The sequence below is a fragment of the Poecilia latipinna genome, unplaced genomic scaffold, assembly GCF_001443285.1.
Source record: "Poecilia latipinna isolate Pla-1442-1.1 unplaced genomic scaffold, P_latipinna-1.0 Scaffold579, whole genome shotgun sequence".
NCBI lineage: Eukaryota > Metazoa > Chordata > Actinopteri > Cyprinodontiformes > Poeciliidae > Poecilia > Poecilia latipinna.
The window spans coordinates 61,285-82,399 of record NW_015113195.1 but is presented as its reverse complement, the minus strand read 5'-3'; the positions used below and the strand labels follow the sequence as shown (position 1 = coordinate 82,399).

The 21,115-nt window shown below is 37.5% G+C and overlaps 2 protein-coding genes across 3 annotated transcripts; one reads left to right on the top strand and one right to left on the bottom strand.

Moving 5' to 3' along the window:
- The first annotated feature begins 1,263 nt into the window (after positions 1-1,263).
- Positions 1,264-5,109, top strand: LOC106953410 (protein CutA homolog). Its single transcript, XM_015042150.1, has 7 exons — positions 1,264-1,362; positions 1,844-1,909; positions 3,233-3,381; positions 3,624-3,683; positions 3,801-3,846; positions 4,488-4,537; positions 4,733-5,109. The coding sequence occupies exons 2-7, from the start codon at positions 1,847-1,849 to the stop codon at positions 4,830-4,832; spliced, it is 468 nt and encodes a 155-aa protein (XP_014897636.1). The 5' UTR covers positions 1,264-1,362; positions 1,844-1,846; the 3' UTR covers positions 4,833-5,109.
- Positions 5,110-5,188: 79 nt separating this feature from the next.
- LOC106953409 (somatostatin receptor 3) lies at positions 5,189-20,406 on the bottom strand. Of its 2 annotated transcripts, none has more exons than XM_015042148.1 (3): positions 20,205-20,406; positions 7,381-8,233; positions 5,189-6,940 (listed from the first exon to the last, which is right to left on the bottom strand). In XM_015042148.1, the coding sequence occupies exons 2-3, from the start codon at positions 8,164-8,166 to the stop codon at positions 6,266-6,268; spliced, it is 1,461 nt and encodes a 486-aa protein (XP_014897634.1). In that variant the 5' UTR covers positions 8,167-8,233; positions 20,205-20,406; the 3' UTR covers positions 5,189-6,265. The 2 variants fall into 2 exon arrangements, with proteins under 2 accessions (XP_014897634.1, XP_014897635.1); XM_015042149.1 differs by lacking the exon at positions 20,205-20,406 and adding an exon at positions 10,675-11,065.
- Between the last annotated feature and the right edge of the window lie 709 nt (positions 20,407-21,115).

Here is a 21,115-nt window from a genome sequence, read left to right as displayed (position 1 = left end):
GTGTGTGTGTGTGTAAACACCAGTGTAGGTGCAATGCTTGTCTTCTTCTTTAATCAAGGATGAAACAAAAGACAGGGCAGCGTGGGCGAATTCGCTAAGGCTGTCGCTTTTAGGAGCAGGAGCTGTCCGTAAATCCACAACTACAAATACATTGTTTTGGATGCGTGACACTTCAAAACAGAAACCTGTTCACTGTACCTATAGGAATATAATTGATATAAGCAAGCTACCATATCAGACATCATGATAACCAAAAAAAGAAAAAAAAAGAAAAGATAGAAATCTTGTATTTTGAGTAAAAGCTGCCATCTTGTGGCTGTTTGCTGTAGTGTTAGCTCTCTGTTGGAATTTTTCAATACTTCTTTGAATGTAACTTTCTCCTTGCAGCTTCCTGACCCCAAAGTCCTCAGTTGGAGAACCAATTATACTGTACATATTTATATATGTAATAAAGATGTAAAATGTGTGTGTTTGTAAATCATTACTCTGCATTGTTGTGTAATCAGTTATTTTACATCATTCTAGCCATAGTATGTCTTAGCCAGTACACACCAACGACAATTTATGCACATCAGTATATCAGAAACATTCATATAGTGTATATTTCTACATCATATGCTGTTTATTTGCTGCTTAAAAAAAGTCGGATACATTCTCCATTTCGTTGCCTCTAACTGGTCACAAAAGTTTCAGAAGTATTTTTTTAAACAAGGCCTGAGGCAAGTTTCATTAGAGTCACATTATTAGTAGATTTTGTGTCACTTTTTAAAATTGGCATTTTAAATCAATTTCCTGATTGTGTCTTTAACATTATGCCTTTAAAGCAATAATATTGTTTATATACATAATAGAAAGGTATAAACTGAAACAATTTTTTAAAATCACTAAAAATTGTCTAATAGTAATTATAATAGTATAATATGACTGAGCAAATTTTAAAACTGTGAAAAATAATTTAAGGCAAAATATGTCATTTCTGCTTTTACTAAAAGTGTAATTAGGCATCAGATAAATAAATAAATGTTAAATTCAATCCAATAATATATCCTCGTTTTTATACACGGTGTTAGCTTTTAGTTATTCTAGATTTTAGACTCTATCTATCTTTATGTTGTCTTATTAGCACACTTTATGCCGCAAAACTATACATAAACGCAATATATAGCTGTCATATGTCATTGAGCTTTAAAAAAAAATCATGTTAACTTTAAATAATTTCATTTTTTTTAATTCTTATTTTCCTTGATGTGAAAATTGCTTTTACAGAGAGAGCAGGTGACGGCTCATTTACGACGGTTTCACAAACATACCACTGTCACAATTTGCGGCAGCGAGAAAGGGGGAGAGTGGGACTGTCGTAAGGTAAAGTTGCTCAAGAAACAAAGAAAAAATACATGTCTCTTTTTCTATGTAGTGCTGCGGTGTCCTCTAGTTTCTCTTTGCCTTGTTGTCGTTAGTGGGTCTTTTTTGTTGAACTGTTTATCTTTCGTCATGCGTGTCATATTTGAATCCTTTACTTCTGATTTGGAGTTAATGTGCAGCGCCTGCAAGTCTTACATTAACGCGCTTTTCATGTATTGTGCTGTAGTTTGCATGTAGTGCAAACCGCTGTGATGTCAGGCTTGTGAAGCGACATAACTCCGTTTCAAGCTTTATGAATAAGACGTAAGGGAGAATGAATGTATTCAAACCCAGGACCTGCACAGTCACATAGATTGGCAACTCATTTCTTGTACTACTGTCGTCTGTTGGAAATAATCGGTTTGAGAAAGTACGTGTTGGCAAATGAAACAAGACTATGATACAAGAATCGTGCGTGTGAAAACAGTTTATATCTACACAGGCGATGCGCATTGGAGTGCCCGGTGCAGAGACATTCCAGAGTGGATCCTTAAAATCTCTGATTTTGGTGAGAATTTATGTTGCAGACGTTTCATTTTTACCTCTTACTACATGCATAACGTCATGTTGTGCACTGAAAATGTATTTACTCTTCATGTTATTCAGTTGTTTTTTGTCGTTTTGTTTTTTTGCCACATTGTATGGAACCCGGGCTCCATAACATTGAAATAGTTTGGATCCTCAAGCAAATTTTAATATTAGATAAATATTGTCTGTGTAAATACTAAAACAATTTTTAAATGGCGATTTAATATATTGGGTAAAAGGCTGTTCAAACCAAAACAGTCTTATGTGAAAACGTGACCTTATGTGAGGAATTTGACCTTTAGAATTCAGAAAAAGGGATGCACCGAAATTTAAAAAGCCTGATTTGTTGATTTCTATTTTGGTTAATACCGTCCCGTCCCCCCCTTTTCTATTTACTGTAACTTTTAATACTATAAAATTGGTTTCTCATGTAGGGATCGGCCATTACCCCCACACCCCCAAAAAAGAAATAATAATATTAATTTAAAAAATTGAGGCCAATTTATTGATGCACACTTAGAAATGACTTATACACAACCTTTCTGAAAGCATGAAGTAGGCCAAAGATCTCAAATACTAACACTCATGGCTAAAGAAATGCAAGAGTAGAGTAGAAGCAAACTTACTGACGTCCATCAGTCTGGAAAGGGTTACAAAGCCATCCGAAGGGACTCGAGCGAGTCACAGTGAGCCATATCCACAGAAATATCGAATAGGAAACCTTTCCAGGAGTAGCTAGCTGGCCAGAATTATATCAAAACCTCATCCAGCAAGTGACAAAACAAACTCAGAGCAACATCTAAAGCAGTGCAAATCTCACTTTACACTGTAGCATCAGTTACTAAACTGATGTCTCAGTTTAATTGATGATGCAAATCATTATTAACCAATGAGAGAGTCTGAGCAGAAATTGAGGGTTCTGGGGTATAAAACTCATTGAGTAAAAAGAAAACGGAGGCCAAACGCATCTTGATGATCTTCAAGGTTGTTGGGTAAAAGTGAAACTTCTTACATTGTGTTTGCTCCATCACATCCAGCGCAGACTAACATATTTTTGAAAAAGAACATTAGAAATACAACCAAACATAGAAGTGGCAGGTCCACTGCTTTGAGGCTTTTTTGTTACTTCAGGAGTTGGAGGACTTTCTCTACGTAACGAAACCTGCTTTACCAGACGGTCTAGAAGAAGAATGTCTAACCTTCAGTTTGTGACCTTAATCTCAAACCCACTTGAGTCATGCTGCAGGACAATAACCTGAAGTATTGATCTTTATTCCCGGCTGTGTGTGGTTGTGTATTTCAGACGGCGCTCCTGAGTGTGTTTATGTTCCAGCTGCTGAGGTCTGTTGGACTGCGAGCGTTCTCCATGGCATCCGAGACGTACATGTCGGGAACACACTCTGCTGCCTTCGTCACCTGTCCAAATGACACTGTAGCTAAAGACTTGGCTAGGTGAGCCCATGCTCTAAATGCCTGATTCAATAATTAGAGAAAAAAAACTCCTTCGAGTCGGTAACTTATGAAACTGTCCTCAATAGTTTAATATAGTATTTATGTATGGATAAAAAGTTTAAACTCTTTTAACCTCGCAGTTGACAATATGTTGTATTTTGTCCATGTATATATTTATGTGTAATTTTAAATATTTACCTTTTAATGCATACAGTTGCTTATTGTTTCCAATTATCCCCCAGGGGGATTGTGGAAAGGAAACTGGCTGCTTGTGTGAACATTGTCCCAGCGATAAAATCGGTGTAAGTTTTCACCTCATTGTCTTTCAGTTTTCTATAAAGGTGAAGTTTTCGCGACATATTTTATTCCCTATTGATTTAAAAAATAATTTTGGCCTCGTCTTTTATATCTTTTTCTAGATATGAATGGCAGGGAAAAATCGAAGAGGATAATGAAGTGCTTCTGGTGAGTGCTGACTCAGACTTTTTAAAATCAACACTTCTAATTGAAACCATAGCACATTAAGTACATTGATTTTTTTTTTTCTCCCCCCAAACACTTGTTTAATGTAATCTGTTGTATTACACTTAGGGTTAGGATTAATGAGGCATCATTAAAAACACCTCCATAATGGCTCCTCATGCAGAATATCAAGTTTTAACTCACATTTGGTAAACAAGTTATGACAGATGTTACTTACATCAGATTATTTCTGTTTCATGATTGATCTCTACATTTCATTGATTTTAAGGCAGTTTAAAGCAAAATGCATCATTTTGGTGTGTATAGCAAATAGAGGATGGAATAGTGCACATGATTTCAAAGTTGTCTTAAGTGGAGTCTAATGTGTTAGATAAAACCCTAGCTACGCTAGTTTTAATATGACTCATATATTTATACTGTATACGTTTAACCCAACTGATTTTTAAGAAATCAGCTACAGTACAATTTGCTAATATTTTCTGCTCAACAAAGAAAAAACAGCTGGACAAACTTTATTCAACATTAGCTCCTGCTCAGCATTTTGACATCATTAGCACTTGTGTCCAAATAACAATATAGAGCATGGTTTTATAAAATCTATACGACGTGTCTTTCCTATTTAGATGATCAAAACAAGAAGTTCCAGAGTGCCTGCTCTTGCTGAATATGTTCGGTATGTTTTTATTTTTTTGTCAAATTTTGACCGTTTGCTGCAGTCAAATCTAACAGGATAATTATGGCTTCTATCTGGTCCATTAGTTGCCATCGTTTATGCAGTCAAAGAGTACAACCTTAAGTACTGGTGTTGACGTGTGGTGCGTAGTGCAATGTGCTGACTGTAAGTGAAATGGTTGTTTTTCCTCACCAGCTCCAACCATCCCTACGAGGTGGCCGAGGTCATCAGTCTGCCTATTGAGCAGGGAAACCCACCTTACCTCAAGTGGATAGGAGATGTTGTGCCTGAGTAGAAATAGATGGATGGGGAAATGTGAAAAAAAAAAAACAATGCAACTTTTACCAAACTGCAGAAAACATAGATGAAAGTGATAATTGTGAAAAAAAAATCTAAAAAAAATCAAAGAAAACTACAGGTGTCATTTAAGTTTTATAAACCCAATATGCTTTCTTACAACTAGAGGGCAGCATCTGTTTCATTTCTGAAATTAAATGGTTGCTGCTTTGACCTGTAGGAAACAATTTATTGCCGTTTTCTTGGTCTGAAATGTAAAATAAATTTTTCCAATATAATTATTTTGTGCTTTGTCATTTGTTATATTCAATGTTGGCCCACTCAGCTTAAAAACAGTTAGTGACAAAGCTTACATCACAAGGTATTCCCATTTATTGAGTGCAATGTCAACACACAAAACACTTTATCTTGTTTATCACCATTCACACAGAATGTCTACTACATATTTTATACCTAATATGTTAATTCTGGTTTATCTATAAGTTTTAAATAATTCATAAAATACATATTTCACCGCAAAATACAATATTACTATATTGACCATAACACTGAAATAATTTAACTGATCCAGGCGATAATGAAGTAAACATTTCTGTATCAATTAAGCTTTAAAAGCTTAATTATTTCTCAACACTTAATTATTCAAGTTCCTTTATCTCAGCACAATCATACAGAGGATATTTAAACATAACATTAATGGTATGCTACTGCAATATCGTTTAAAACATTTCAACCTGAAGGAAAACAGACTTTAATTGACCGTATTAAGAGACTCTCTTTTACTCTTACTCCATATCTTTCATCGTAAATTATGGCAAATAGTTGATTTTTGTGAAAATATATGCCTGATATTTAATAATGCTCAGTTCAATCTGCATGCTGTTTCACAAAACGCTCAGGTCTGTACATTGAATACTTGCTGTTGAAGGATGTAGCAGCTGAACGCTTGACATTTTTGTTCCATGTCACAGTCGGTCAATCATTATCTGCCATCTACCACAGAGAACATGATTCATACAGTGTATGAGCCTTTTCAGCACAAGTTGTTCCTTGTTTAAAAGTTAAAATCACCTTTAAAGTACCAGCAGTACTTGCTGTAATAAAGCCTTCCCCATATAAAGGTGAGCAGTTTCATCAGCCTGGTGAGCCTCTTTGTCAAAAGTCTAACCTTCTGTCAGTCTGAAGGGAATTTACGGTCATAATACTGAACATGTGAGGGAAAAGCAGCAATAACTGAAATACTTCAACCAGTTTCCCCAAAATGAGGGTCTTTCAACATGTACACATTTAAATAAAAGTCCTATCTCAGATTTTGATGGGTTGACATCTCAAAGTTAGTTACATCACGTATAAAAACATTTGCATCAAAACAGACAGTCTCTAAACTTTAAAGAATTGCACAATGTAAATGGCAGGCTCTGTCACCAACTCTTACAGGTAGCTGATATCGAGCACAGAGTTTTTGTCTGTGGCTTCTTCAGTTTGTGAGTTCCTGTTACGACTTTTAATGGCCTTACAATGAGCTACCTCAAGAGCATCATCACCTGGAGTCGGTTCAGGATTAGCTTTCTGCATAACAGGGGATTTACCATCATCTTCTGCTTTGGAGTTTTGTCCTTTATGTGATAATCTGCTCCTTTCTCTCATTTGCAAGCCCCCCTCTGCTCCAACCACTTCCTCCAGTACATCATTTTCACCACAATATTTCCCGTGGGTGTTGGTGATTCTCTTCTGCGATAGGAGTACGATCCCACCCCACTCCTCCGTCGGCCGCTGTACCTCAGTGCCAGCCTTTTCATTATTCTTCACCTTGCGTGAAGCGCGGCACAAGGCCTTCCTGAAGCCTCTCTTGAAGTTGTCTGACAGAAAACCGTACAGTATGGGGTTGGCACAGCTATTTGCATATGAAAGCACGACAACAAAGTAGTAGAGCCCCCTGAAGTCTCCGGGGAGGACCACGAGAAGGTTTAGGATGTTGAGGGCATAGAACGGTAGCCAACAGAAAACGAACACTGCTACGACCACCACCACCATTCGTGTGATTTTTCGCTCCGACCTCCTACGTCTGGAGGATGTGGTCTGGGTCCGCCTCCCAACATTCCTCACCTGCAAGGAGAAAGAAAAAGAAATCAAGGAACTTGTTCTTTATTCCTCTCATTCAAAATGTAACTGAGGAATGAGGAATATTTAGAAAGACCAATCAACCTAACGGTCATATTTTTGGACTGGGGAGCTCCTTCTTTCGTTTGTCTTTTCCAGCACTTTCTTTGAAAGTTAATGTAGACCAGGTAGTACCCAAAATTATTTACATTTCAGAGACATAAACAGCGACATTGAAAAGAGTCAAATCTTGAATTATCTAATGGTGCTTCTCAATCTTTACCCTAGAATTTCTTTTGAAGTAGTAGAAGAGCTTAGGTCTACTTAATTTATTTAAGCAGTAAAAGATATTAGGAACTTATAAAATTAAGTAATCTCACTAAGTCCAAAAGGACCTAGAGAAGTGGATATTTGAAGGAGCGCAGGAACTTAGGGAAAAGTCGTACCTTGACGATGATCAGCAGGTAGCATAAAGAGATGACAAGCAAAGGACAGAAGAAGCCAACAGTGCACGTGTACACAATAAAAGACGTTTTCCACACTTCGGCTGGTTCAGGCCACACGATGCTGCAGTTCCCGTCATCCTTCAGAACATTGGCGAAGACCACCACTGGCAGCACCACCACAAAGGACACCAGCCAAACTGTGGCACTGATGGCCTTTGCTACATGGGGACGTCGCCACCAGGAGGCCCGGATGGGGTGGACGACAGCCAAGTACCGATCCACTGACATCACAGTGAGACAAAAGATGCTGGTGAACTGGTTGAAGGCGTCCACTGTCATCACAACACGGCACATCAGTGAGCCAAAGGGCCAAGAGAGGAGAGCGTTTTGCACAGCCAAAAAGGGCAAACCTAGCATAAAAAGTTCATCTGCGATGGCAAGATTGAGGATGTAGATGTTTGTGACCGACTCATTCTTGGTGTAGTTTACGATGACGTGGATGACCAGAGTGTTTCCCAGTAAGCCAACTATACACACTATGCCATAAATAAGAGGAATGAAGATTCCTGCCAACCCAGGGAGGGACGTGGGTGTGCTTTTAGTAGAGTTTAAACAACTGCTGTTAAATATTAAAGATTCTTCAGGTTGACTGATGCTGGGAAGTGGTGGGTAGGGGGCGGCGGAGAGCAACGGGCGGTAGTAGAGAAGGACTGAGTTGTTGTTCCAGGCAGCAGTGGTTCCTTCCTGCGGCACTAGGGGAACCTGGCTGGCCTGGATGAGCTCCATTGAGGTTTTAAAAGATATCACACATTAGTCAAGCCTGTGGGATCCCATCAATGACACATCAGTAGCCCTACAAGGAAAAGAAGAAAGAAAACTTTCAGAATATTTGAAGACCTTCTAAAGGGCTTGTTACATCAAAAATGAAACTTGATATTTAGTTGAAGATTTGATAAAGGCTAACTAAAGTTATTGTATATACTAATTGGTGGCTTCCAGGCCTTCCAAGTGAAAAGTCAAAATAAAGGAGACCATATTAAATTCTTACTCCCTAAACTTCTATTATTATTCAAACATAGACTATCTATAAATCTTTGGATATTGGTCCAAAATCAAGAGAATAAATTGTGTTATGCAACATGAGCTCATAACTATGAGCTCATGTTGAGATATAACAGTTTATATCTCATCCCCTGTTCCATAGGCCATTTCTTCTGTATTTGGGTTAAAGGTCTACATTACATTGTTCTATTGTGTACGGACAATGTTGTCACTACCTTGTTTTCCCCCTTTTTCCACACCTGTCAGTCTTAGACGGACATTTCAATGTATCATATACAGTCTATGATTGTCCCCAAAAGTCGTCAAAGGAAAATCACTCCCATGTGAGCCAGTTGAAGCTTTCAGCATGTTGAGATCTATTGTTATAATTGCACTACTCCTATGTTTGTGTAGCACTTATCCAGGGTGTATAATGCAGCTCTGAGTTACTAAACTCATGCTACAGAATATCACAACATCAGAAATCAATCAGATTGGCTAGAAATAATAGAACTGTGTAAATTTGTGCTGATTTCTTGTCTTTGTTTTTTGCCCTTCCCCAACCTGCGATAGTTAAAACTGCAGTTATCAAATGGTGATTTCATTCAGATAAAAATCCCCCCCAAAAAAACAACCTGCACCACGGAAAAGTGTGAAATCATGAATTAATTGTGATTAAGCAGAACCTTTTGACAGCCGAGTTAAATTTGAACAAACCACAGCCAAACCTGATGACTGCCAGGTTGTAGAATAAATAAGTTGGTTAAATAGAACCTGACTGGAAATGGGAAGTAGTCTAAAAAAATCTAAAAAACCAACATATTTCTTCTTTCATTTCTTTGGTCTGAAGAAATTAAAAAAGAAATCAGAGAATAATTGACATTTAATATATTAGAAAGTGTTACTCTCCTGGGAACGTTCCCCAAAGTGTTAGAAATTGCTTTGTTTTCATTTTTTATTTTCTGAAGTTGCAGAGGTGTTGGCAACAAGCAGGGCCCCATGTTGCATAGAGTTATGTTTTGAGTGTCTGGACTACTTAAAGTTTTAATAGAGACAATAAACTAGATTGCACTATTTTAACTGAAGGCAGTACATATTACCTGATGTCTAACATGGACAAAATTAGTCTTTTACCATAGCACAACAAACTCATAAAAAATTTCTAATCAGTAGATATTAACATATATAGATCAGGTTTTAGTAGATAAAGAACCGAGGAAGACATTGATGTTAACAGGAAAAAAGTTTGAAAAGTTTGCCGTCATGTCTGCGGGGCCTCCTGTCGCATACTAAAACGCTGATCAGCTGCACCGGCCCTCCTTCCGTCACAACAAAAACAAACCGGCGACGACACAACCACTCAAAGTACTTAGTCTGATTAGCCTAAGACTTGTTTATAAAGCCATCCTCTGCTTCTTAATAACTACTATGCCACCCACAGGCACACCCTCGTCCCTTACAGCAACCACTAATAATTGGTTCAGCGTTGGAAACGGGATGCACCGACCTATGGAGAGAAAAAAATTTACACAACCGTGGCTACATGCAGATATGGGGTAAATGTACAAGGGAAAATAAATTACACTGCAGGAGATGGACAGGGTCAGGAAAGTATAATAATAAAAATAATGTCAATATTTCCTACGGTGTTAATCACTAAAACAGAACAGTTACCTTAAAATATTTGGTATTAATTGTTGTTTTTCTTAATAAAAAAAATGCTAAATGCAAAATTAACTCCCCACGTTTTAAGCTGAAACACCTTAATGAAGAACTACTTCCCTTATTATCTTGTATTAATAATTTCTCTTCATAAGATTTGCAATGCAAACAGAAATAAATGCACATTCATAAATACTTCCATGTAAGTACATTTTACCACGTTCTTAAAAGTTTTTTTTTTTTTCTTCAAAATATGACTGCAGAAGGCCCAAATAAAATTTGGCCCCATCATCTAACTTTATTTCTTTCTTTGGATTAAAATACCTGATCAGGAGGAGGAAATATGATCCTGGCCTCAGAACGGAGGAATAAATGCCACAAATAAACACCTAAAAACTAGCTTTAAACGAATTAAACCGCTATACTAACTCACACAGCTCAATGCAAATTCAATAGTTGTTTAGTTTTATCACCATCGCCATCTTTATTGCTAAGAGTGCAATTAGAAAATCTAGGCAAGAAAATGAGTATCTCGATTTACTTGCAGAGAACTTGCAATGGAAAGGAGGTCGGGAAAAAACATATGGGTACCTCTGGTGCTCCAACCCCTGAAGACGTATTTGTTTAAACAGGATGATGCTGTAAGTTGGATGGAAAATCCCCTCAAATGAGTCATTGGTGATTGTGGGGCTGGGAGTGGGAGAGATGTTTGGGATCTGGATGGTGTGATGTACAGCAGGGACTACTGATGAGATAATTACAGGAACTCATGATCCTTTGTCTTGGGTAAAAAAAAAAAAAAAAAAAAGTGAATGGAGTGGAGGAAGGGTGCATCAATCTGACAATGAAGCAAAGGATCACTGGGAAAATAACATTTATAATAAGCCAATAATACTGATTGTCAGTGAGGAGATGAGATAAAGATATTTTATATGTCTAAAAAAAGCAAGAACAACAAGAGGTCACATGGTTCAAATGGATTAGGCTAAAATCACTCAGGTACACCAACAACAGGGCATTAATGAAAACAGCATTTTCATTGATTGTTTCTTTACCTTGAATGAAGCACTACAGTAAAACCAATTAACCAATAATTTTGAAGCAAGTAGCCCCTTGTCTACACTTATTGATTTACTCCTGGCAAATCAATAAGGGGGGAGGGGGAGAGTAAAAATTAGTAACAGAAATACAAGTAGATGAAATACATTTCCAAATCTAATTGCTTCACATCATGAAACTCTAGGACAGCTCTTCAAATGCTCTTTTAGTCATTCTGATTCAAATAAAGGACTTTTGTTTACTAGATTGTTAATTAAACATTTACACGTCAACATTGCCTTTATTTGAGTGATTAAAAAAAGAGAAGTAGTTAAATAAATGCCATTCAGTCAAAAATGTAGGCACCCTTAACGTATGTGCTTGGTAACCTAAGAAAATAAAGTTAATTTTACCAGTGGAAAAAGTTTCATAAAATGGTCAAATATCCAGCAAGAATTTTACAACATGCTGAGCAATGGTTACAGAACCATGTTGTTATGTTTCTAAGGGGCATTTAGCCATAACAGGGAATGTATACCCTATATTATTGAGGTTATATGTAGACATTTCATTCTTTGTATATATGAGGTTATATTAAACAAAAAAAAAAGAATTGATCAAATAAACCATAAAAGCTCAAAATGTATGCAACATATATTCCTATAACGTGTAGAAATCACATTCTACACGCGTATAACGTGATTTCTACTGGAACTGTAGAAATCATGCGTTTACACGCTGCAGGCATATTAACACACACAAACACACACACACACACACACACACACACACACACACACACACACACACCTCTCTCCCACACACACACACACACGCACACGCCTTTGCCACACCATCCCATCCTAATCTCAGAGAAACACAACACCAACAGACGGACAATCTTTCTAACCAAAATGAATCTCCTCCCAGTGTCAGCCGCATTGTACGACCAGATCCAGGAAAAGAAATATCCATTTAGATGTTACTATGGTAAAATAAGGTCAAGACAAGGCTTAAAAGACCTAGTGTGGAACAAATCAAAGAGATAAATAGGAACGTGAATGAATGCTGACTCAAGAGTCTGCCCCCTTTACACTGAGCCACAAAGGCAACGCTGATAGAGGACATCTGATAGAGGACATGTGAGCGATGCATCTTGGATGCTAAATTTGCCTCATGTGCTTCTGTTGCATGTAGATAGAAAATAATTTAGAACAGTTCCGGAACATTTTTTCACAGTTTTCATTTGTTTATAACGGGGGGAAAAAAGGTGGAGTGAAACGTTAATAGAATTACCTTTTTGTCTCCCCGTGAGCCTTTGGGCGACGTTCTACTGGCTTATCTGGTCCCGGTTCATCACAAATATTAAAAATAGTAACGTAATAAACAGGCGGCAACACTTATGCTTCAAAGCAAAACCGCTGTGCATAAAGTGTGTAATATTAGGTATTACACTAATATTCGCTCTGTGATGTCTCACCCATTTTTAACGTTTTGAATCCTCTGTCACAAATTTCACAAACAGGATTTCGCAGCCATTAGGAGCGCAGCCCTCACTTTTCAAGTTTACATATCCAATTTCCAGCTTTTGTTTGACTGCAAGGTGATTAAAGGAAACATTTTGAAAATGAATGCTGGCTGTTTGGAGTGACTGGGACAGCAATTATTTGTGAATACATTACCATCTTTCTGTGAAAACGTCAGCAGCATGCTCAAATTATGTCTAAGTGGCACTCTTCTCGCTTCTATTTGAGGATACATTTGTCTGGGGGAAAAAAAAGTGTTGCTGAATAGATGCGGTATTAGTAGGAAATAACGTATAGATAATACTGGTAGCATGTTTGGAGGAAGGCAGGAAAGCAAGAGGGCAACGGTGTTTCTTTCTAGGTGGTGCTTGGATAATTATGTCAAGCAATGATTAATTAATTTTCAGGTTAACGAACTGGACCCAAAGTTTTTATACCGTTGTAATTTCACAAGTCAGAGCAAAGGATTGAAAATGACATCTATAAACCATCAGGGTATACAGCACCAGGCTAATATATTTTTCATTTGGACTGCATGTGATAAATCAACACAAAGGGGTGGAAGTGGAAATGGAATAAAACATGGTTCACAAAATTCTTCCAAAGAATTTGGCATGTCCCCCCTTACTTAATTAAAACCAACAGGTCTGTCAAGTAGAGCAAAGATCAGCTATAGCTCTGATCTATAGACAATCACTTTAAAAGTATTTGTTATTGCTGTGTTTTAGGGATACACAGATCGATCAGCTCCGATTTACATCTGGGTGATTGACGGTTAGCCAAAACTTACACATGAAAGTGACACCATTCACCAACTGACAGGCAGACCTGCCCACCAGGTTAACAGCAGTCAGCACCACTGCTGACAACTTGGCCATTATTTTGGTATATTTAGCATAAAAAAATGCGTATCTTCCGAAATCACAATTGGCAGTGCTGGTTTTATAAAGATCAGTGATCATCAGCTAGAAAACTGGAATCGATGCAACTCTACTTTCTTTTAATATCTGCAATTATCCTGTAGACCAATTGATCGCTGTAATCAATGTAATGAGCATTAATACAAATTAATAATATACCAGACGGCTATACAGGAGATCTTGAATGTCTACATTTTCACAGAAGATTTACAAGGAAAATTGAAAATGTTCTTTATTTGTCTTTTATGTAGTCTTTTTGTGTTTCATTTCTGTATCATTTTTATCTGATTTTCTCCATCTTTGTCCATCATACATGCCTGGTCGTGCACCCCTTAATTTTTGCAACTCATCACAGATTACACGTCTCCTTTCAATCAAAATTAATAATTTGGAAGATGTTCTTGCAGAGCAGGTTAACCATAGGGGGTGAGGGATCATTTTCAGAAAATACTGCATCAACAACTGAGTCAAGTAAAAGTTTGTGACTACAAACACCCATCCATAGTTGTAATGGAGTGGTTTGGATTAAAATCATGTTTTAAAGTCCAGATCTAAATTGAACAAAGTTTGTGTTGTTTGTCATTGATGCTCTTCATCCGATCTGACTAAGCTTGAGCTACTTTGCAAATAGATTTTTTTTCCCCTGATGTGTAAACTTGGTTGAAACGCACCTTAAAAGCTGAAAATGATGCAAAATGTGGCAAAATAAAATACTGAGTCTGGAGGTTGAATATAAATGTATGACCATTTTCTTTGTTAGATTTTAATACTTAAGAAAAAAGTAACCTATTTTTTTCTTAATATCAAAATATGCATATTTTTTAAAGGTTGTTAACATGAAATCTGTTTGAACTCTGATATACATTCCAGGCGTATTAGTGTTTTTTGCATATATGCATCACCTTTTGTTACAGCAGTTTTACTGCATCCACAACTTGTTTTACTGCATGACCAAGCTGCAAGTCTTTCATATAAAACCTCCATTTGAAATGAGTTTCTTGACAACCAAGGTCGCACTGGCTCACTGTTTATTTGAACTGAGCCAGTGGTGCTGCTGGGTACACTTATACAACTCTGGGTAATGTTCATTTCCATAGCAGTGAGAAATATTTAACCAAATCTATTCTTCTGCATCTCATTGCTCATTTAATACCCAGTTGTAGTTTTTATACGGATACTTTAATGATCTTCTCTTGTATAGGAATGTCTTTCTGGCAGCTGAAATGTTCGAACTCTGAACTTTTCTGAATCAACATTCCAGGTCAGAGAGAATTAACTGTTTTATCAAAATAATACTGCTTTGAGTTCTGCTTTGTTTGCTACAGATGGGAGTCTACGGAAATCAGAAATCAAGCTTAAACTGATGTTGAACAAGACTGTTTTCTGATTGGAAAGAAAAAGCCTAAACCCTCCAATTTTATGAATCAAGGATGAATTTATTTTATTTTTTTGCAGTGTATAAATTCTGTTTCTGGGAAGCCTCTTTCCATTAACAATAATGCAAACCGATGCTGCTTCCCAACTGTTGATGTTTGCATAATTCCTCATAATCATTAAGACGCAGACTGACTGATTGACTCCACACTCCACATCAAACAAGTGCTTGTCTGATATGCATTTATTCTGAAAAATTAATTTATGCATCGTGACTAATTAAGCATAAATAAAATACCACTTGGATGCCAATGCATTGTTAATGAAGGGACATTTTTGCTAATGGTACATTTCATTCAATTGGGGGAAAAAATGACAGCGTCTGGTGATTTATGAATCATAAAGCCTGGTTCAATTAGTGCTGCTTTTGTTAATTTGATTAGTCCCAACATTAGACGCTCTGGCTTATTGTTAGCAGGTATTCTCTGAGAGATGGAAACAGGTCTGAAAAACATGGGTTTCACGGATATGCTTTACATAACAATGCACCTGCGCTGCATGAAATCCACCTCTCTGATCGCAACCTGCAGTTCAAAAACATTTCAGATGATTATCAGTTTGGTCTTTAAAGACCAAACCTTTTAGAATATGTTCCTAGCAGTTCCACACATATTGAGACAGATTTTTTTGTTTTTGTTTGTTTGCCCATTTTACATTATGAAATAAACCAGGCTCGGTACGATCTGCACAGGGCTTTGACTGGGTCATTCTAACATGAAGCTTTGGTCTAGCTCTGACTGTAAACTTAGTTTCTTTCCTGCAGGAGGATGAATCTCCATCTAAGCCTGCGATACAGAACTAATCAATTATTTGCATAACCAATTACAATTAAGTTGACAATTTCCATTTTAATGAGTAATATTTTTGAAGGCCACTTCTGTTTACAGGGACTCCATAATCTATTTTATTTATGGTTTTTAACATGTCTTCCAGTTCCAGAGTGAAATGTTCTGTGCAAAATTAAAGTTTATTAGCCTTTGAGAGGACAAATTTGCATTATTATGCCATTATCAATATATTGAAAATGGTCTCAAAACATTACCTTTAGCTGCAGAAATGATTCTCATAAACAATGTTGTGCATCGCCTACTGCAAAAAACAGTATTATAATTTATTGCAATAATTTGTGGGATAATTGTTAATTCTGTAAAATGTGCTAGTATTATAAATAAATTAGTTGGAAATGGTCTCAAAATGACAATATTATTGTTTTATCACAATAATTACAATTTATAATCCAGTAAAGTTGATTAACAAGTCTCATCCTAGTCTGGAGTGTCTAACAGATTTCCTCCAGGATCGGCTTGTTTTTATCTTTTAAAGCATCTGTTCATCAAGTCTTGCCTATTTCTTGTTTCCAGCAAAAGAAAGGCCTTACCCACAGCATAATGCTACCACCACTATGCTGCAGGGGTGGCAAGCTAATTGTATTTTTGTTTTGTTTTTTTATACACACATCAGGTCAAAAAGTGCAGTTTTTGTCTTGTCTGACCACATTTTTGCTTTATTTCCTACAGTGTTTGTCTTTTTTGTCTAACGGTGAACATTTTACCAATCTTCTTTAGATTTGGGGAGTGCGTGACAAAAAAATTGCGACTTTCTTGGAAATTCTGGGAAAGTACAGCTGAAATGTGAAGCCATAACGTGACAAAATGCTCCAGGATCGCAGAGTGAAGAAACAAGTTGAATGGCTATGAATACTTTTGCCAGGTGCTGTAAATAGAACCATTATTTACATAACTAGCATAATGCTCTACTTAAGTCTCATTATCAGAGAAACTGAGTTCCGTTTGGCAGAGCAAACAGTGAGAAGTGGGGTCATGCTTCTCAAGCATGCCGACTTTTACGAACTGCAAGGATTGTCGCGTTCTCAGAAAATGCAGCTCAAAAGATTACACAATCTCTGCAGTTCATATCTATTCCAGGGCTCAGAAACATGGTTTACCATGTGAGGCAGATTTTGTAGCCACAAGAAGACAAAGCAAGCAAGTTCGAAGACGTTACATCCAAGAACGAAAAAAAACACGTAGGCTACGAAAGAGACATCAGCTAACAGGCGTATCAGTCAGTCCTTATCAGTCTTATTCCCCAGGGGAGTCTACCGCATTTGTTGCAATCCCTTTACCGGATTTGCAGTTGTTTGGATCCAGTTTCATTACAGCCACACAGCCGCCTTCACATTTTTCATTACAAAGACTGACAGCAGCTCATAGATCTGCCACAATCTGATCAATACTCCCACTAGATCTTCATGCTGATCTCGAGGTGGAAACGGTAAACACCGTCACCGAAGGGTGGCTCGTGTTCAAAAACTGGAGAGAAAAAAAAAACAGTACAACTCTCAATATACATTTGATATGTTTTACCGCAGCACATGAGAGAAAAGAATACATAAACTGTCTGTTCAATTCTACAAAAGCAACAATTATTTTAGTCTTCCCACACAATGTTCTGCACAAATGTATCCATACAAATTTGTGCCAAATTGACTAGATGAAAAAAAAATGGGTAAAAAGCTTTAAAAGCTACTAAGTGGACGTTGAGCAATTAAATAAAAAGCTTCTGTATCTACCCACAGCTGACAACAGTTAAAGAGGCTGGGAGAAAAAAGGGTCACCAGAGATTATTTGTTTTCCATTTCATTCCAGCTTCAGTTAACAGTTTAAAACTCAAAGTGAGAGCCAAACTAAAGTCTCTTTGGGACATTCTTCATTTATGCCCCTCTTACCTTTTGCTCCTAACCTCTTTTATTTAGCTCTTTGTCTTCCTTCATATTTTAACCTGGCTGACGCATCCTCTCAGACCACGCCTGATGTCCCATTAGTCTCCTTGATTTGTCACCAGAGTGCAGGAGAAGGGAAGAGAGTTTGGAGTGAGACATTTATGATCCATTCTCTGCAAATCACCGTGGATACGCAGCTGAACTGGTGACATTTCATCTGTGATTTTCTACCCGTTTAGAAAAAGTACCTGAAGACCACACAGAGAGAGAAATGATCTACTCAGTCAATTGAGGAATCAAATGACTGAAAGTGGTCCCAAGACTGGTCTGCTCCTCTTCCTATACCCTGTTTTTCTATCTAATCTCCTTTTTTGTAGGTTAACTCATTTTTTCTTTTCGCAAACCCATCTTCTCTCACTTTCCTTTCACACTCTGTTCCCACTTGCCTCCTCTGGATTTAATCAACCTGACCTCTCTCTTTCTAACTCATCACAATATCTGTCAGTTTCGCTTTTAAAGGAAGCATTCACACCAGCTCTGCTTTAATACAACTCCAGTCCGTTTGCCTAGAAAATCCAGTTTGTTTGTGGAGGTGTGAATGCGCAATCGAACTCCGGTCTGCCTACAAACAGCGCAGAGCATTCTGGGTAAATACAACCAAAAGCAAAGCAGGAGTGTATAACTAGTGGGGGAAAAATTAATCTTGGTCTACAACCGCTAAAATCTGATGCTAGTCCATTTTTGTTTACACTTTGTGAAGAAGGAAACTGCATTCAGAGTCTTCTGTGGTTTTTGTGTAGATTCCTTCAGTGGTTCTTGGTGCAGCGCCACCACAGGTGAAAGGGGGAACAGGTTTTCAGTGTTTGGTTCATTTAACACAGTGCAGTGTGAAAGTGAACCACAATAAAATGAAAATGTATGATGCAATCAAGCCGAATCTGCTGAACTAACAGGTGTGAAAACACTTTTAGATTGAGAGCAGCTCATGGCCATAACACGATGCAAATGATGCACCTCTGAAAAATTTATCCTGAGTATATGAAAGACTGTGTATGATTTAACATTACTATTAGCACGTCAGAATGCAAATATTAGAGAAATACAACACTGGGTTAGCTTGCAATGTTGCACTTTATTGTCCTTAAAGGCATCATGTTGTGGCCTTTTAAGATTAATTGAACAGTCATGAGTGAATATCCAGTGATATGCACTCGCTGTCCACTTGGTCAGGTGCTCATTGATCACATTTCACCTTCAGATCTGCTTTCATAATTCATTTCATAGATTTAAAAAACATTTTCCTCTGGCATTCTGGTCCACTATTGGGATGAAAGGATCACGTGGTTACTGTGAATTTATCAGATGCACATCTGTGATGTTTTGCCTCATTTCAAAAGATGTTCTATTGTATTGACATCTGGTGATTGTTGGAAAGCAATACACTGACTGTCATATTCTCCATAAACAAGTTTGAGAAGGTTTAAAGTCTCACACATGGTACATTAGATTTCTCACAGTGGCCATCAGATCTGTACACTGTTTATGAAAGGATGGACATGAGCAGCAACACTAGTAGGATGTGACTCGTTTTGTATTAAGTGGCCCGATGCGTGTGCAGAAAATATCCCCCACACCATTACACCTCCTCCACCAGCCTTAAATGTTGATAAAACACATTATGCTTACAGACTTTAATGTTGTTTAATGCCAAATGTTGACCTTACCATCTGCATGTTACAGCAGAAATTGAGACCCATCAGCTCTGGCAACCATTTTCCAATCTGCTACTCTCACATTTCTGTTAGCCTGACTAACCTGCAGCCTCAGTTTCCTAAAACAGTCTGTCAATTCACCTCTGGCATATAACAACAAGGCATTTTATTCCACACAACTGCTGCTCACTGGATATTTCAAACTATCTTCTGTACAGTGTAATAGATATGCAAGTTTCTGAAATCTGACATTGATCCTTCAATGTCATTTAAATCCCATTTTTCCCCTCATTCTGATGCTTGGTTTAAACTTAAGCGTTTCTTCCCCACATCTAGAACCTAAACGAGCTGCTGCCATGAGACAGGATGATTCACTGCTTTATCAGGTGTATCTAATTAAGTAGTTGATGAGAGTGTATTTTTACTGCCTGGTTAAACGAAGAAGGAATGAAGACGGAATTACTCTTACACTTGATAGGAAAAAAAAAAAAAAACTCTCAAGACCTCACAACCAGTTTAATAAAGAAAAAAAAATCACGTCACTTGTTGATAAAGGGAAAAAAGGAGAAAAAAATTGAGGCGCATGAAAACATTAGCTGCGAAAATAATACTTCTGAGATGCTCGATAAACCAGCGTCAAAGGGAAGCTAGCGCCTGTGATTTATTGTTTTACATCCGCTGTGGAATAAAACATGATTAAAAAACACAAACAAAAACAATACAACCAAACAGAAAAGTGGAATGATAAAAAACAAAAATACATAGATACCTTTCTCCATATAGTCGTTTTGTTCACCGTTTCCGTGAAGTCAGAGTTGGACCGACAATAAAGTGAACGTCCATCTGTGAGCTTCGTCCGCGTGCAGCTGAGGGATGCTAGGAGACCCCCACCCTCCTCTTCCTCCTCTTCCTCCTCTACCTCTCCATGCCGCTCACCTTCTCGACTTCCCCATAAACCCTCCTCCCCGAGTCGACACACACACACACACGGCTCGTAAGGGACTTCCATTATATCAGCAATCGCAACCCTCCCCCCCTACACCAGCCACGATTCAGATGGGAACCGCTGAGATTTTACGCCACCTAATTAAAATAAACGCATTTTTTTTTCTCCACAAAAAAACGGAACCTCAACTGATTAGTTTTTTTTCTTCCCTCTTTGTATCGCAGCTGCAGGTGGGAAAAGTCAAGAAAATACAATGGGGAGAAAAAAAAAGAATAATACAACAAAAAAAAAAAGTCGTCGAAACACTGTTTCGATGACTTATTGTTGCAAGTAGATGTATTACATCTTGCAATAAATACATGCTATAAAAACACCTGTTGGGTTTTGTATCCCTCAAAATATAGTGAATAGCACATTTAGAGTGCTTTGGAAAAGTATTCAAACTCACTGAAGTTTTATTTTAAATTTTGTGACAATTTTATAAATTGCAGATCCTACATGAAGTAGAAGGAAAATAATACATGGAGTGCAAGTAAAAAGACAAAAATGACAACAAAAACCCTAAAAGTAAGGCGCATTTCAGCCTTCTGTCAATGCAAAGTAGTTTTTCTCACCTTTCACTGCACTTGAAGCTGTTTGTGTTTTGGAAAATCAATCACCTTTGTACTCTAGAGATTGAAATTGTCACCCATTTTAAAAAATAGCTCAAATGTAGGTGGATTAAATAGAACAAC

Excerpts from the sequence above, each read along its gene's own strand:
- LOC106953409 (XM_015042148.1), bottom strand. The coding sequence starts at position 8,166 with ATGGAGCTCATCCAGGCCAGCCAGGTTCCCCTAGTGCCGCAGGAAGGA. Across the intron at positions 6,941-7,380 it reads ACCTGCTGATCATCGTCAAG|GTGAGGAATGTTGGGAGGCG; the intron begins GTACGACTTTTC and ends TTCTCCTTGCAG.
- LOC106953410 (XM_015042150.1), top strand. The coding sequence starts at position 1,847 with ATGCGCATTGGAGTGCCCGGTGCAGAGACATTCCAGAGTGGATCCTTA. Across the intron at positions 3,684-3,800 it reads GTCCCAGCGATAAAATCGGT|ATATGAATGGCAGGGAAAAA; the intron begins GTAAGTTTTCAC and ends ATCTTTTTCTAG. Across the intron at positions 3,847-4,487 it reads AGGATAATGAAGTGCTTCTG|ATGATCAAAACAAGAAGTTC; the intron begins GTGAGTGCTGAC and ends TTTCCTATTTAG.